General features: G+C 59.4%; 2 protein-coding genes across 3 annotated transcripts; one reads left to right on the plus strand and one right to left on the minus strand.

Moving 5' to 3' along the window:
- Window positions 1–81: 81 nt before the first annotated feature.
- LOC112673003 (potassium/sodium hyperpolarization-activated cyclic nucleotide-gated channel 2-like) lies at window positions 82–1,350 on the minus strand. Its single transcript, XM_049113757.1, has 3 exons — window positions 1,335–1,350; window positions 594–1,123; window positions 82–497 (listed from the first exon to the last, which is right to left on the minus strand). Exons 1-3 carry the CDS (start codon window positions 1,348–1,350, stop codon window positions 276–278), a joined length of 768 nt encoding a protein of 255 aa, XP_048969714.1. The 3' UTR covers window positions 82–275.
- FOXJ1 (forkhead box J1) lies at window positions 939–5,971 on the plus strand. Of its 2 annotated transcripts, none has more exons than XM_025468077.3 (3): window positions 939–1,286; window positions 1,835–2,511; window positions 4,283–5,971. In XM_025468077.3, the coding sequence occupies exons 2-3, from the start codon at window positions 2,014–2,016 to the stop codon at window positions 5,051–5,053; spliced, it is 1,269 nt and encodes a 422-aa protein (XP_025323862.1). In that variant the 5' UTR covers window positions 939–1,286; window positions 1,835–2,013; the 3' UTR covers window positions 5,054–5,971. The 2 variants fall into 2 exon arrangements, with proteins under 2 accessions (XP_025323862.1, XP_025323863.1); XM_025468078.3 differs by having other exon boundaries at window positions 1,838–2,511.
- The last annotated feature ends 9,202 nt before the right edge of the window (window positions 5,972–15,173 follow it).

The following is a 15,173-nucleotide window of genomic DNA, read 5'->3' on the forward strand; positions in this document are numbered from 1 at the left end:
TGTACTCTTGGCTTATTTGTAAAAGTTTCTGGCCGACTTTGTCCAGCGCTAAAGTATTTTTACTCAAGAGAATCTAAAAAAAAAAAAAGAGAGAGAGAGAATCTAGAAGTGGAGGAGTGGGAGAGGGCAAGAGGTAGAGAAGGACGTGGTCCGGGGTGGGAAGTGGGAGTTGAAGTCCCACTCCATGGGCCCCGGCTTCCCAGCCTGCCCCCCTGCTCCTGGGCAGAGGCCTGGAGCCCTCACCCCACCCTCACCCTTAAACCGGAGAACTTCCATCACCGCAGCTCCTCAATAATTGAAGAGCAGAAAAGCTGGCGGCAGGAGGGAGGCCAGGGGAAGGGACGAGGAAGCCCTGGTGTCCCTCCTACCCCTAGTCCCTGCCACTTAAAAGTTGGGGACACTAACCGGACAAATGACCCTGCTAGGAGAATTCCCGAGAATTCGGCAAGTCCGTAGCTTCTCTGAGTTTCACTCACCCGCTCGGTTTCCTGAGCTATCTGAAAAGGAGGGAGGAGGGCCCTTCCGCAGAAGCCTCTGGAAAGTCAGCTTCCGGGAACCTTGCTGAGTACAGGGGTGGGGAGGGAGCCGCTTACCGGGAAACCTCGGGGCGTGTGGGACCGGGGCAGCCCCCGCTGCGGACCCCAGCGGCCGGCAGCCCCGAAGAGGCGGACCCGCCTGCGGGCGCCGACGCCACGCTCAGGGTCGGGAGGGTGGGGCGGGGCACAGAACGTGAGCCCAGATCCGAAAGGAAACCCCAGGCCCCCGGAGCCCGCGCCCGCTCCCAGCCTCGGTCGGCGGAGCCGCAGACGCCCGGGCGCAGCCGGGACCGGCAGGGAGCGAGGCGGGAGGGCGTCGGGCGGGGCGTCGGGCGGGAGCCGCGCGCTTCCCCGAGCCCTGCGCGGGCCTTGGGCGGGAATGCGCGGACCGGGACGCGGTGGCGGGTAGGGGGCTGGGTGGCGCGGGAGCGGGCGGCAGAAGGAGGGAGTTCCAGGAGAGTTGCCGCCGGAGAGAGTGGCCAGAGCCCGCGGTCTCCTTGGAAACGTGCTGACCAATAGCAGCAGCGGAAGCTGTTTATGGGGGCGGAGCGTCGCCAAGGCAGCAGAAGAAGCCCTTGCAGCGGCTACTTAATGCCGGTCCCGGGGCCACGGGCGCTCAGAGAGGCGCCGTCGGGCGGGGGGGCGACAAGGGGCGCTGGCGGGGCCCTCGAGCTGGGGACAGAGAGCCGCGGGGGGTGGGAGGAACTTCTTCCAGAACCTTCCTTTGGCCCGGGCTGCGCTCTGAGCCAGGTAAGGGACTGAGCCGGCTGCGAGCGGCGGGAAGGGAGGGTGTCCTACCAGCCCGCTCTCCCATCCGTCCTCGACGGAAGTGGTGGATCCAGGAGTGACATCTGAGTTTGGGGGACACTTACTTCTCGTCCCCCCATAACTCCTATCCTGTTCCCTTCCTTCCCCGTTATCCCCCATCCTGATATCTCTTTCCAAAGATCAGACAACCTCCCCGTCTCCCGCCCCGTGATACTGCCCCCCTGGGCTCCCTCGCCCCGTATTCACTTGTCCGGGGTCGGGGTGGGGGGAGTGTTGAATTCTCGCTCTTGGGGAGAAGGTGGGAGCCTCGGATGCCCCTACCTTCTTCCCTCATTTGGCTAATAAAGTCTTCTCGAAAACCTCCGAGAGGCAAAGAGAGACGGGAGCGGGCACTGCTTCTGTTACCCAGACCTCGGCCAGAAAAGATCCCCCCAGCAGCGGGGACGGTGTTAGAAGAGCCCCCCACCGTCGCTCGCACGCGCTGCCCCCGGGGGTGGGGGAAGGTGCTCAGCTCCCGCTGTGGTCCCCAGCAGGCACCGCATTCGTATCCGGAGGAGGAGGCGACCCCCGGGTCGCGGGATGGAAGCGCGCGTCGGGGAGGCGCTGTAACTGGAGCCGCGGGAGCCAGCGGGCCGGAGAGCGAGCGCGGCGGGCCACCTCCGGCTCAGCCCGTGGATGTTGACCGCCCCCTCGGGGAGTCCCCGCAGACATGGCGGAGAGCTGGCTGCGCCTCTCGGGTGCCGGCGCGGCGGAGGAGGCCGGGCCCGAGGGCGGCCTGGAGGAGCCCGACGCCCTGGATGACAGCCTGACCAGCCTGCAGTGGCTGCAGGAGTTCTCCATTCTGAACGCCAAGGCCCCCGCCCTGCCGCCGGGGGGCACCGACCCCCACAGCTACCACCAGGTGCCAGGCTCGGCCGCGCCGGGGTCCCCCCTGGCGGCGGACCCCGCCTGCCTGGGGCAGCCGCACACTCCCGGTAAGCCCACGTCGTCGTGCACGTCGCGGAGCGCGCCCCCGGGGCTGCAGGCCCCGCCCCCCGACGACGTGGACTACGCCACCAACCCGAATGTGAAGCCGCCCTACTCTTACGCCACGCTCATCTGCATGGCCATGCAGGCCAGCAAGGCCACCAAGATCACCCTGTCGGCCATCTACAAGTGGATCACGGACAACTTCTGCTACTTCCGCCACGCGGATCCCACCTGGCAGGTAGGGGAGGCGCGGGTGGCGGCCGCTCCCAACCCGCTCCCCTCCCCCTTCCCCACGCCAAGGCGGACTGGACTCGGGTCCCAGGTCCGCGTGCCTCGTAGGCTCTTAGGCTCGGTGCAGCCAGGGCCCCAAGGGAGGAAGGCCGTCGAGGAAGGACCTCCAGGGAGCCTAGTGCTTGCAACTGCCCCTCCTGTGACTCCAGAGGAGGAGGAGGGAAGGATGTTTAGAGGGCTTTAGAAAGGGTGCAGATCCCGAAATTCATGGGGAAACCACCTGTCACTCATCCAGTAGACCCAGCCCAAAGACCAGGGCCAGACTGTGTGTGGACATGGGCTCCTAAGAGAGGATGATGGACCAGGGGACACATTTTTGTCCCAAGTCCTAGAATTCCTAGACACCCCCTGGCCAAAGGACACTTTGTCAAGGCCTGACTCCGAGTCGGATGCTGGAGCATCGCCCTTGCCAGGCTCTGCATCCTGTCTGGGTGCAGTTGGCTGGTGGACGTTGGGGGCAGGGGAGGGCAGTGGGGTGTGAAGGCCAGCTGTGTCCCCATAGTGGGGCTATGCCTTCCTAAAGTACAGCTGTTGCCCCAGCCCCTCACCCCAACTCCTCCCCAGTTTCCTGCCTCCTGTCCTCCCCCTCCTCTCAGTCAGCCTCCCTGGGGGGACAATTACCTGCGCCAGGTGCTTTCCACAGGGGCTTTCCCTGCCGCACTAGCTTCGTGTTCCAAGTCTCCGGAACCGGCACAGAGCAGCCAAGGGGCCCAAGCCTCCGTGTAAACATCCCAGCCCTGCCAGGGGCCACCACTTGCCCACCACCCTGCCTTCTGGGCCCTAGAGCCCTGTCCCCCAGCATGGTTCGAACAAGACTGTGCACCTAGGAATGAACAGGGCAGGATGGTGACTTGCGGCCAGGCAGACAGGAGTCCTCCACCATCAGGATCAGGGACTACCTAGGGACAGAGGCCCCAGAACGTCCAGACTTTTCCCTGGGGCACCCCCAGGAAGCGGGCTGCAGAACCACAGTCCCCAACTATTCCACATTTGCTTGGGCCTTGACTCTGGGGCAAGTGCCATTTGTACCCTCAATGAGAATGCAGAGACCCCCCCCACACACACACCCTACCTGTGAAGCTCAGGCTGCAGGAAGTGGGCCTCAGAAATGAGTGCTGTGCTCTAGGCTGGGTAATTATCAACTGAGGCCTCATAGTCTGGGTGGGAGGAGGAGGCTCGGGCGGGGGCGGTGAGGGGGGGAGGCAGGCCAGCAGCCCACTCAACAAACAAGGAAAGTCATCAGACCCCCCCCACTTCATCCCTACCCTCACACCCTGGCTAGCCCAGCGGCGCCCCCCCTAACCCACCCACTCACTTCACAAACAGAGAGGGCCGGCCAGGCCCAGGCCCGGGGAGATGGCTGGCCAGGCCCTGGGGGAGCTGAGGCCTTTGGCCAGAGGCCGCGAGCGGTGGGGTAAGGGAAGGGAGGGAGGGCGGGACGGGGCGGCACTGAGAGCCACCCTGCGGCTCAGGGCTCGGATGACTGAGCAGGCCCATATCCCGGCAACAGGGAACAAAAGCCCCCGACAGCACTCCTGGCTCCCCGCGCCCGCGCCGGTGGCTGGTGTGGCTGGTGTGGCTGGTGTCCCGGAGCCGCTGGGCCGAGCGAGCGGGGCGGCCGTCCCTCCTTCCCGTGCGGCCAGGAGCGCCAGCGGCCCCCCAGGGCCGGCCCTGCCCACTCACCGGCCCACCTCTCTCTCCCTCTCCCCCGTGCCCAGAACTCGATCCGCCACAACCTGTCCCTGAACAAGTGCTTCATCAAAGTGCCGCGGGAGAAGGACGAGCCGGGCAAGGGCGGCTTCTGGCGCATCGACCCCCAGTACGCCGAGCGGCTGCTGAGCGGGGCCTTCAAGAAGCGGCGGCTGCCCCCGGTGCACATCCACCCGGCCTTCGCCCGCCAGGCGTCCCCGCAGGAGCCCCGCGCCGCCCCCTGGGCCGGGCCGCTGACCGTGAACCCCGACGCCCAGCAGCTGCTGCGCGAGTTCGAGGAGGCCACCGGGGAGGCGGCCTGGGGCGCGGGCGAGGGCAGGCTCGGCCACAAGCGCAAGCAGCCGCTGCCCAAGCGCGTGGCCAAGGTCGCGCGGGCCCCCAGCACGCTGCTGCTGACCCAGGAGGAGCAGGGCGAGCTGGAGCCCCTCAAGGGCAACTTTGACTGGGAGGCCATCTTCGAGGCCGGCGCGCTGGGCGGGGAGCTGGGCGCGCTCGAGGGCCTGGAGCTGAGCCCGCCGCTGAGCCCCGCGGCGCCCGGGGACGCAGACCTGACCGTCCACGGCCGCCACATCGACTGCCCCGCCACCTGGGGGCCCGCGGGGGAGCAGGCGGCCGACAGCCTGGACTTCGAGGAGACCTTCCTGGCCACGTCCTTCCTGCAGCATCCCTGGGACGAGGGCGGCAGCGGCTGCCTGCCGCCGGAGCCCCTCTTCGAGGCCGGGGACGCCACCCTGGCCGCCGACCTGCAGGACTGGGCCAGTGTGGGCGCCTTCTTGTAAGAGGCGGCCCCGCGCCACCTCCGGACCGTGCCCGTCGGGGCCCAGACTGCTCCCCCCACCCTGGTGCAACGGCCCAGGCAGGGGCCGGGCCGGGTCTCCGGAGGCGCGCCCCACGAGGCCCCCCACGGCCCCTCAGATTCCGGCCCAGGAGGCTGAGAACGGGGCCCCCACCCCCACCCCCACCCCCTACACACAGTGTTTCATTGATCCTCCTGTCGCCTGCCCAGGGTCGGGCTCGGGCCCTGCACTGTGGGAGCTGCACCTGGGGGGCCCGCCCCAGGGCACCCCGGCTTCCATGCCTCTCCCTCTCCCACTGTCCTCCCCAGGTCTCTTTCAGAGAAAGTTCCCAGGTACAACAAAAGCTAATTAGGTGACAGCAAATTAACCCCCGGGAGGCCTCTCCCGGCAAAGCCTCCCTGGGGCTGGGGAAGGGGAGGAGGGTGGGGCTGGTGGGAGGGGGCCGAGGGCAGAGACAGAATGAGGTCGGGGAGCCTGGTGGGCAAGGCGATTTTCCGAGGCCTTGGGGGTCTTCTCCTGGCCCCCTCCCTGGAGGTGGGGCAGGGAGTGCAAATCCCTAATCTTTGACTTGAGGCAGAGCACAGCGGGGAGCTGGGGGGCTGGGGGGCTGGGGGTCAGGGGCAGCGGGGAGGAGGACAGACTAATGTAGTGAGTGTAGCATAGCTGAGGCTTAACAGGGAGGGGGGCAGAGCTTGCTAGAACCTCTGGGAACAGGAAGGCCAGGATGGCCGCATCCCTGCCTGCACACGCTGAGGGGGAGTGTCTCGCTCTACCCGGAGCCCCTCCACATCTGCGTCCCGCATCCACCCTCCTGCCCTATGGGGCAATTTAACCTTTTTCATGGAAAGTTATTTACAATAAAAAAATTTTTTAAAAATAAAATTTTTAAAAATCTGAAAATGGACCTGCTTGCAACTTTAGGAAAAGGCAAGGGCCAGTTTTGGAGGGGGTGGGGGTCTTTCTCTTCGCTGGCAGAGGCGGAATGTCTGGGAGGAAGATGTGGAGGCCCTGAGGGCCTCAAGGGGGCCCACTGACGAACTCCCCATGACCTCTGTGTCCCCAGGGAGAAAGGGGCTGAGAGGCGGCCCCCAGGGGTCCCCTCCAGCCCGAGCCTCAGCACCTCTGTCTGCACAGTGGGGAGAGCTGCAGCCCTAGGAAGTGGGCGACCGAGGAGGCACAGCCCCCTCCCTGGCCCCGGGGATTCGCAGGGGCCGAGCGGGCCCAGGGCTCAGCTCACGTGTCCCTGACCGCCAGGGCCTGCCCGGGCTCGCCTGCCGGAGTCTGCGGGCCCGGCCTGGGCCTGTCTCCAGCACCACCCTCCCTCCGTCCTCTCCTGGAGGGACAGGGTGTGAGGCCAGAGGGCCCCAGCCTGGCGCGTGCTCGCCCCGCCTGGCGCCTTCCCTCTCAGGCCCAGGGCAGGCTTGAGGAGGAGGAGGAGGAGGAAGGCCACCAGGGAAGCCCAGGTGCCCAGCCCCTGCTCCCCGACTTGCTCACACCAGCAAGTGCACTCCGTGACAGAACAGCCGACCCGAGTCCTGATAGGGAAACTGAGGCACAGGAAATGTGTGTGGCACCTCTCCGTCCCCTCAGCCCAGCTTTGTGTGGAGCCCACCTCTCCACCCGGCCCCCTCCCACACGCGGGGCACAAATGGGCACTGTCTCGCACAATCCTGCCCAGCCTCCACGGACCCCTTTCTCCAGAAGCCCCTTTCTTTCCCTTCTCTCAAGCCTGGCTCGGGGCCAGCCTGGCATTCCCAGGGCTAACTTGCTGCTTTCACTTGCTAATTATTCCAAATATTTCAGGAGGGCGCACACACTGCAGGGCCAGCGGGGATGGGGCCTTGCTGAGCCCTGAAGCCAGCCCACCCTCCCCACCGCAGGCCCAGGCCCAGGAGATCTGCCCTCCAGAGTCTCCCTTCACCCCCCACGTGACTCCTCCCCCCACCAGCCTTGCTCTCCACAGTCTCCAGGAGAGGGGAACAAGGGGCCTCCAGTCTTCTCCAGTGACCCCCAGGGTCAGGCTCCAGCCCTGGACAGAGGGGTACACCCTGGGCTGACAGGTGGGGTGGGGCCCAGGCATTAGCATGTTTGAGGGTCCCCGAATGCATCCACTGTGTAGCCTAACTCAGAGGCCTGCTCTGAAGGGACCTGCCGTGGGGCTTCACACACACGCACACACACACACACGCACACGCACACTCAGCGGACAGCATCCGCATCCGGGAGTGTGGAGAAAGCATGCACCTCCAGCTTATCCCTCAGATCCATCTCTGCTCTGACCCTCAGCTGTGTGGGTTTTTAACAAAGGTGTTTATTTACCTCACATTTATTTATAAATTCAGTGTAATCCCAATCTAAATAGATTTCACACCATTTGCCAGTAAGTTGCAGATCTGATGTTCTAACACTAAATACTTTAGCCTGTATTTCCTTAGAACAAGGACACTCCCCTCTAAGCCTAGCACCAACCCCACAGCCAGGAAACTGGGAACCTAATGCAGGTGGGTGATCCCTCTGACTGCAGACCCCATTCAGATTTGGCAGATTGCCCCACCCCCAGGCTCCCACGTTGCACTGAGCTATCCTATCTCTTTTGAGCTGTGTGGCTTTGGATCCATGACCCAAGCTCTCCCAGGAGGCTCCTCATCTCCTCTGATCCCCACCTTTGAGGTGAGAAGCCCCCCCGAACACTTCATGCTTGAGTGTGGGGATGGCGTCTTCCCAAAGCAAGGAGCCAGCCTTCTGTCTCCAGATACGCACCTTGTCTGCCCTCCTTCCCCCAAGCGTCCTCCCAGCCAGGAGCGTGATGAGGGGATGGACAGGAGGAGCTCAGACCTTGGGAGCCCTGCTGTCCCTGCCTCAGTACATCCTGTTCCATGGATAGGCCACCCCCCATGCACACTCCAGTGACTCTCAGTGTCCGGAGAACCTCGGGATTCCCCGAGCCCCACTCTTCTGCAGTCCTGGAGCAAACAGGCCAGGCCTCCTGCAGAGTTGAGGCCAGGACTGGCTCTGCACCCCACCCCCACTCGGGGACCCACACTTGCAGAAGGAAGAGCATGAGCACTAGGGGAGAGGTGAGCAGGAGTCAGGTGTACTTCCATCCTGGGCTGAGGCCCAAAGGTAAACAGGTGTACTTGGACTCCTGGCAGGGGGCAGTGGGCTGGCCCCATGGGGCAGGCCTGGGCCTGTCGGGGGTGGGGACGTGGCTGGGAGGCCTGCATTAACAATGGGGTGTCAGAGTGGCCCCAGGTCCTGCTGACACAGTCTTGTGGGATGAGGAGGAAAACACAGGTGACAAGAAAGGGGAGGATCCTGGGGTAGGGGCCAGGGCTTAGTGAGGCCACCCATGGGGGGGGGGGGGCGTGCCCTGAACAGCATGAGGTGAAGACTTGCATGGAAGCCCTGGGGGAGGGGAGTCACCTTCCTCCTGAGGCACATGTGTCTGTCCCAGTCTGTGGCTCCCAAGTGTGCAAGGTCAGAGCCACCATGATGGAGGCGCTGAGGCCTGGACTTCCCTTGTGTGTCAGGGGCAGGCAGGGACCAGCTGGAGGGCACTGTCCCCTAGAAGCCAACCAGCCTGTGTGGACGGGGCAGGGTGAGGCGGGTGCACATTAACAGGGGGAGGGACAGGGCCAGAGGTCTCACAGCCACCATGGCTCTGTGGAGGCCGTGTCCTCACCCCCAGGCCATCCTGCCCCCCTTCATGCCTCACTCTGGGCACTAAACCCCATCTTCACCCCAGAGGGCATCCCAGTTTCCTTGAACTTGCTTACAAAGAACTGCGGGCCCACGTTGGCGGGGGCAGGCAGGGTGCGGAGTGGCACCCAGACCCTGCCTCAGTTTTCAGCCTCTGAACCCCCACATCTGGGCCCCTGTGGGCAGATAACCTGCCTCGCTCATTCCTACGTTCACAGGCTCAAAGACGGCACCCCGCTTCTTAAGTGTTGAATGCCTAAATGAGCTGGCTCGGTGGCTGGCTAAGGGGTAGCAGAACCCCCTAAACATCAGGGCTCTCGGGCAGCTGGGACTGGAAGGTTCCTGAAGGCCCCAGGGTACAGAGGTGGGGTGAAAGTGCTCAGGCCAGGGGGCTCTTTGAGAAAAGCCCCATGCCACCCTTCTGGAAACAAGTAAGAGGCCCCTCTGCTGACCCTGTGGGTCGGGCTGGGGTCCTGGAAGCGCCAGCCGAGACTGAGCAGACGTGTGACTGCTGTGAGCCCGGTGAGGCAGGAGAGGGGACCCTTGTAGGATGAAGGGGCAGAGGAAAGAAGAGGCCCAGCTTTCCCCCCTCCCCCACCGGGGGGCCGGTCCCAGGAAGGAGAGTCACAGAGGGCGAGAGACAGGGCTGCAGTGGACAAACTGGTGCGGCCTTCAGGGCTCTCCACCCCCCTGACCCCACCCGAGCCCACAGTGTGGACGAACCGGCCTCTTGCCTGTCGTTGGCTCCAGAATGGAGCGGCGCCCAGTCAGCTGTCCCAGCTGTCCCCCCATCCTGTGTACCGGGACGGGGGCCCTGAACGACACCCCAGAGCCGGGCTACTCGGGGCCTAAGTTGAGCCCAGGAGCTCTGCGAGGAGGCAGGGAGCCCCCAGAGCCCAGTGTTTGGCTTAAAGACGCCCCCTGGCCTGCAGGGACCTGGCTGGGAGGCTGGGCCAGGGGCCGGCACTCTCCCAGAAGGCCAGGCAGGGCCAGTTTTGGAGGAGGGGGTGGGGTGTCGGGGGTGTGAGAGGGGGGAACTCACAGAGGGCCAGGACTCAGACCCCATCCATGTTCCCCGGGACTCTCTACGCTCCCTACTTCCTGTGTTGGAACAGAAGGACATTGAGGGTCCCCCAGCCCCCAAAGGAACCCACGTGGGGGAGGAGAAATCACCAAGTAGGCCTGACAACCTCCTCACAGAAAGAAGTGGGTCAAGAAGACAGAGCAATCTCCGCCCTGACCCCCACGCCACACTTCAGCAACTCTGGCCCCGGGAGCTCTTGCCTGAAGGAAGAGATGGGGAGAAAATCTGATGGGGGAGGCAGGAAGGTCAGTGACACCCAGTTCCACGTAGCACGGACCAGAGAGCTGGCCCAGTGCCCTCATCTTGCAGAGGAGGAAGCTGACCTGTGTGGTCTCATCCCTGACCCTGGAGTTGCCAGGCCCTGCAGCCCGGGGGGCCGAGGGAGGTGGTGCAGAGCCAGGCCTGCAGGTGTCAGCGGCCCTCCTGTCCCTTCCTCCGCTTCTCCTCCTTCTCCACTGCCTCTCTCCTAAACTGTCCCTGACCCACTGAGTCGGGGAGCAGGGGGGCCTTGGTGATGCGACCTCTGACTTCACTCCCAGGAGCAGGCACAGTGGCTCCCTCGGGGCTCAAGGCATCTGTGTCAGGGTAGGAACTTTGTTCTCCCAGGTTTGCTCACACACTACAGTGCCTCTTCTGAGCTGACGCTCCTGAAACCCTCCTGCCTCACCCAGGAGCCTCTCCAGCACCCCACATCTGTGCCAGGGGCACCTACAACTCTCCGTACCCCCACCCTGACGGCCCACCTTCCCTGACAGCTCCCTTCCCGCTGCATTCCCCACCCAGGGAATGACGGCGCCACGGCCACTCGGCCACCTCCCCTCTCGCCGGAACTCCTGGCAGGGTCTTTTCATCCCAGTAAGTTCTCCAGCTGGTAGCCAATGGATCTTTCTTTCTTTCTTTTTTTTTTTTTTAAAGATTTTATTTATTTATTCATGACAGAGAGAGAGAGAGAGGCAGAGACACAGGCAGAGGGAGAAGCAGACTCCCCTTTGAGCAGGGAGCCCGATGTGGGACTCGATCCCAGGACTCTGGGATCATGACCCTAGAGGAAGGCAGTCACTTAACCCACTGAGTCACCCAGACGCCCCAATTATTTTTTAAGATTCTATTTTTAAGTAATCTCTACACCCAACACAGACCTCAAACTCACAACCCAGAGACTCCTGGGGGGCTCTGCCGTTGAGCGTCTGCCTTCAGCTCAGGGTGTGATCCTGGGGTCCTGGGATCGATCCCGCATCGAGCTCCCGGCAGGGAGCCTGCTTCACCCTCTGCCTATGTCTCTGTCTCTCCCTAGGTCTCTCATGAATAAATAAATGAAATCTTTAAAAAATAAAATAAAAACAACCTCACAACCCCAAGATCAACAGCCACATGCTCTACTGAATCAGCCAGGTGCCCCTTAAAAAAATAAGTTTAAAATAGACCTACTGGGGCACCTGGGTGGCTCAGTGGTTGAGCATCTGCCTTCGGCTCCACCACGGGAAGCCTGCTTCTCTCTCTGCCTATGACTTTGCCTCTCTCTGTGTGTCTCATGAACAAATAAATAAAATCTTTTAAAAAATAAATAAAAATAAAAAAGACTTACAATGGGGGCCCCTGGCTGGCTTAGAAGAACATGTGACTCTTAATCTCAAGGTTGTGAGTTCAAGCCCCATATTGGGCATGGAACCAAGACTTTATTTTTTTAAAGATTTTATTTATTTATTCATGAGAGACACACAGAGAGAGAAAAGCAGAGACACAGGCAGAGGGAGAAGCAGGCTCCATGCAGGGAGCCTGACGTGGGACTCAATCCTGGGTCTCCAGGACCCCGCCCTGGGCTGAAGGCGGCGCTCAACGGCTGAGCCACCAGGGCTGCCCTTAAAAAGTATTTTTAAAGGGGCACCTGGGTGGCTCAGTGGTTGAGCATCTCCCTTCAGTTCAGGGCGTGATCCCGGGATTCAGGGATCAGGTCCTGCATCAGGCTTCTTGCAGGGAGCCTGCTTCTCCTTCTGGCTGTGTCTCTGCCTCCCTCTCTCTGTCTCTCGTGAATAAATAAATAAAATCTTTTTTAAAGAAAAAAGTATTTTAAAAAATTTGGATAAAAATAAATAAATAAATAAAAATAAAAAGATTTGGATATGTCCATTATATCTCAAACAAAGTAAACAAATAAACAAAACAAACAAACAAATAAATAAATAAATCTTATTATGTAAAAACAACAAAAATTCTCCTGATTTAGATATGTCCATTATGTCTCAATAAAACTGAAAGTAAATAAATAAATAAATAAATAAATAAATAAATAAGACTTATTATGTAAAAACAACAAAAATTCTCCTGTCCTTCAAGCACATCCTCAGAAGTAACCATGACCACCTTCAATTTTCCAGCTGTTCAGATATTCCTTGCCGCATTTCCAGGTAACACTACCAGCCCTGGATTTTCAGTGTATGTGGACATCACGCCCTGGCTTTCTGCCCTAGATGAAGATGTACTTGTCTCCTCCTCCTCCTGGGTTTGGGGTTTTCCGCTGAGCATCCAGGGATCCGATGCTACAGTGTCCCGCGTACTGCTCACCACAGAGCTGAGAGTGACCCGTGAATCGTCCTTTTCGTGTAGGACGTGGGACGTCACACATGCCCTATTCTGATCATTTACCTACTTTTCTGTGTACTTAGGGCTAATTCTTCACAAATGTTTTAGAAAGTCTTACAAATCCTTACCAATACTATTCTCTGCAAATACCTGTTTTTTAAAAAAAGATTTTATTTATTTATTTATTTATTTAACATAGAGCTCGCACAAGTAGGCAGAGCAAGAGGGAGAAGCAGGCCACCTGCGGAGCAGGGACCCCAGTGCGGAACTCGATCCCAGGACCCCAAGATCATGACCTGAGCAGAAGGCAGACGCTTAACCAACTGAGCCACCCCAACACCCCACGATGAGACCTTTTTTTTTAAAAATTTTTTATTTATTTGTGATAGTCACAGAGAGAGAGAATGAGTCAGAGATACATGCACCGGGAGCCCGACGTGGGACTCGATCCCGGGTCTCCAGGATCGCGCCCCGGGCCAAAGGCAGGCGCCAAACCGCTGCGCCACCCAGGGATCCCACGATGAGACCTTTTAATCTAAGATGATGTCTTGGTCTTTGTGTGATCCTTTCTTTCCCTTTGTTTTTTCTTTTTTTTCTTTTTCTTTTTTTCATTTAGATTTTTAAAAAATTTATTTATTCACGATATTTATATAGAGAGAGGCAGAGACACAGGAGGAGGGAGAGAAGCAGGCTCCATGCAGGGAGCCCGACGTGGGACTCGATCCCGGGACTCCTGGATCACGCCCTGGGCCAAAGGCAGGTGCTAAACCGCTGAGCCACCCAGGGATCCCCCTCCTTTGTTTTTTCTGAGGTGACTATTTTCAGAGCATAAACAATACATTGTATTGTCCTTTTTCTGCTACTTTCTCTCACTTCATCTTTCTGTTTTCTTTCTGGGAAATTGCCTCATGCCCTTCTCTGAGCCGACCCCTGTGGCCCACGCAACCACCACTAATTTGATTTCTATCACCTTATGTCAATTTTTCCTATTCCAGAATTTCGTACAAATGGCATCAGTTTGTACTTTGTGTTTGGCTTCTTTCACCCAGTGTGTCATTTTTGAAATGTATGCTGCTGCGAGCATCGGTGGTTTGTTCCTTTTTATGGCAGAGCGGTATTCCATCGGATGGCTCCGGGGGTTGTTTATCCAGGCCCCTCCTGAGCTGTTTCCAGTGTGGGGCCACTGTGATTACAGCTTCTGTGAACGCTCTTGGACAAGGCTTTTGTGTATAGCTTTTCTTTAAAATCTCCTTTCACCTGGATGGGCCTCAGGAAGAGATGACAAACACATGTGATCCACCTGCCATGCTTGACTGGTCTTTCCTGAGTTGATTCTTTCTCCCTCCTTTTTAAAGATTATTTACTTTAGAGAGAGAGAGAGAGAGAGCACGTGAAGGGAGCAGGGGCAGAAGGAGATGGAGGAGAGGGAGAGGGAACCTTAAGAAGACTCCATGCTGAGCTTGGGCTTGATCTCATGACCCTGAGATCACGAGCTGAGCCAAAACCAAGAGTTGGCTGCTCAACCAACTGTGCCACCCAGGTGCCCCTACCCTGAGTTTATTCTTTTTTTTTTAAAGATTTTATTTATTTAATTATTCATGAGAGAAACAGAGAGAAGCAGAGACACAGGCAGAGGGAGAAGCAGACTCCCTGCCACCCAGGAGCCCCTGTGAATTGATTCATAAGAGTGGGCCTTGGTAGGCACACCTGGGGGCTCAGTCAGTAAAGCATCTGCCTTCAGCTCAGGTCATGATCCTGGGACACTAGAATAGAGCCCTTTGTCTGGGTCCCTACTCACTGGAAAATCTGCTTCTCCCTCTCCCTCTGCCTCTCCACTCTGCTCATGATTTTTCTCTTACAAATAAATAAATAAAATCTTAAGAAGAAAATAAAAAGAGTAGGCCTGGATAGGGGCACCTGGGTGGCTCAGTTGGTTAATGTCTGACTCTTGTATCCTGCTGGGGCTGTGATCTCAGGGCGCAGGATCAAGCCTTGCATCAGGCTCCATACTCATCAGGAGATCTGCCTGAGATTCTCGCCCTCTCCCTCTGCTCCTCATCTCCCCCCCCCCCAAATAAATAAATAAAATCTTAAAAAATAAAAATAAAAAAGAGTATACCTGGGTATGTGGCAGAAACCAGACAGGAAAGGAGGTACATGCAGAAGGAGAGGAGGTGGGAAGCCGCCTGGCTTGCTCAGTCCACGGGAGGGGGATTGGCCAGTGTGACTCTTCTCAAGAGCACTTCTGGCTATGTCACGTGTCTCCATGTTGAGAGCACTGACTTCCCTCACGTACAGGCCCTCAGAGCAGGACCAAGGTCTGCCCCTGCTCCCACTCATCTTCCCATCTGCCCCTCCTCCTGGGACCAGTCTCACCGACGTGACTCAGAGTCACCATCTCCACCCTCCATCTCCTACCTCTGCCCTCTGCCCTGAATGAACACCCCCCACTCTCCCCCTTCGTGTGGGTAACTCCCTACATGACTCAGATTCAGGGTCCCAGGGGCTGAGTCCCCCACTGGGGTCCCCTCGCTGGCAGAACACCATCCTGGGAGAACTCACCCCAATCCTCTCTGCCGCCCTCTGCTTGAGAAGGCAGCTGGTTGCACATGCGGGGGGGCCCCCAGGCTGGTACCCAGACCAGTGACAGCACCAGCAGTGCCACACCCTTAATGGAAGGGCAGCCTGGGGCCCATCAGGACCGAGTGTCCCCTGACACTGTGACTCCAGCTGGCCAGA

The sequence above is a fragment of the Canis lupus genome, chromosome 9, assembly GCF_003254725.2.
Source record: "Canis lupus dingo isolate Sandy chromosome 9, ASM325472v2, whole genome shotgun sequence".
Lineage (NCBI taxonomy): Eukaryota > Metazoa > Chordata > Mammalia > Carnivora > Canidae > Canis > Canis lupus.

What these genes read in the sequence shown, in the direction of transcription:
- LOC112673003 (XM_049113757.1), bottom strand. An exon ending in ACACGCCCCGAGGTTTCCCG is followed by an intron (nt 498 to 593) that starts GTAAGCGGCTCC and finishes CCTCCTTTTCAG; the next exon opens with ATAGCTCAGGAAACCGAGCG.
- FOXJ1 (XM_025468077.3), top strand. Translation starts at nt 2,014, where the DNA reads ATGGCGGAGAGCTGGCTGCGCCTCTCGGGTGCCGGCGCGGCGGAGGAG. An exon ending in ACGCGGATCCCACCTGGCAG is followed by an intron (nt 2,512 to 4,282) that starts GTAGGGGAGGCG and finishes CCCCGTGCCCAG; the next exon opens with AACTCGATCCGCCACAACCT.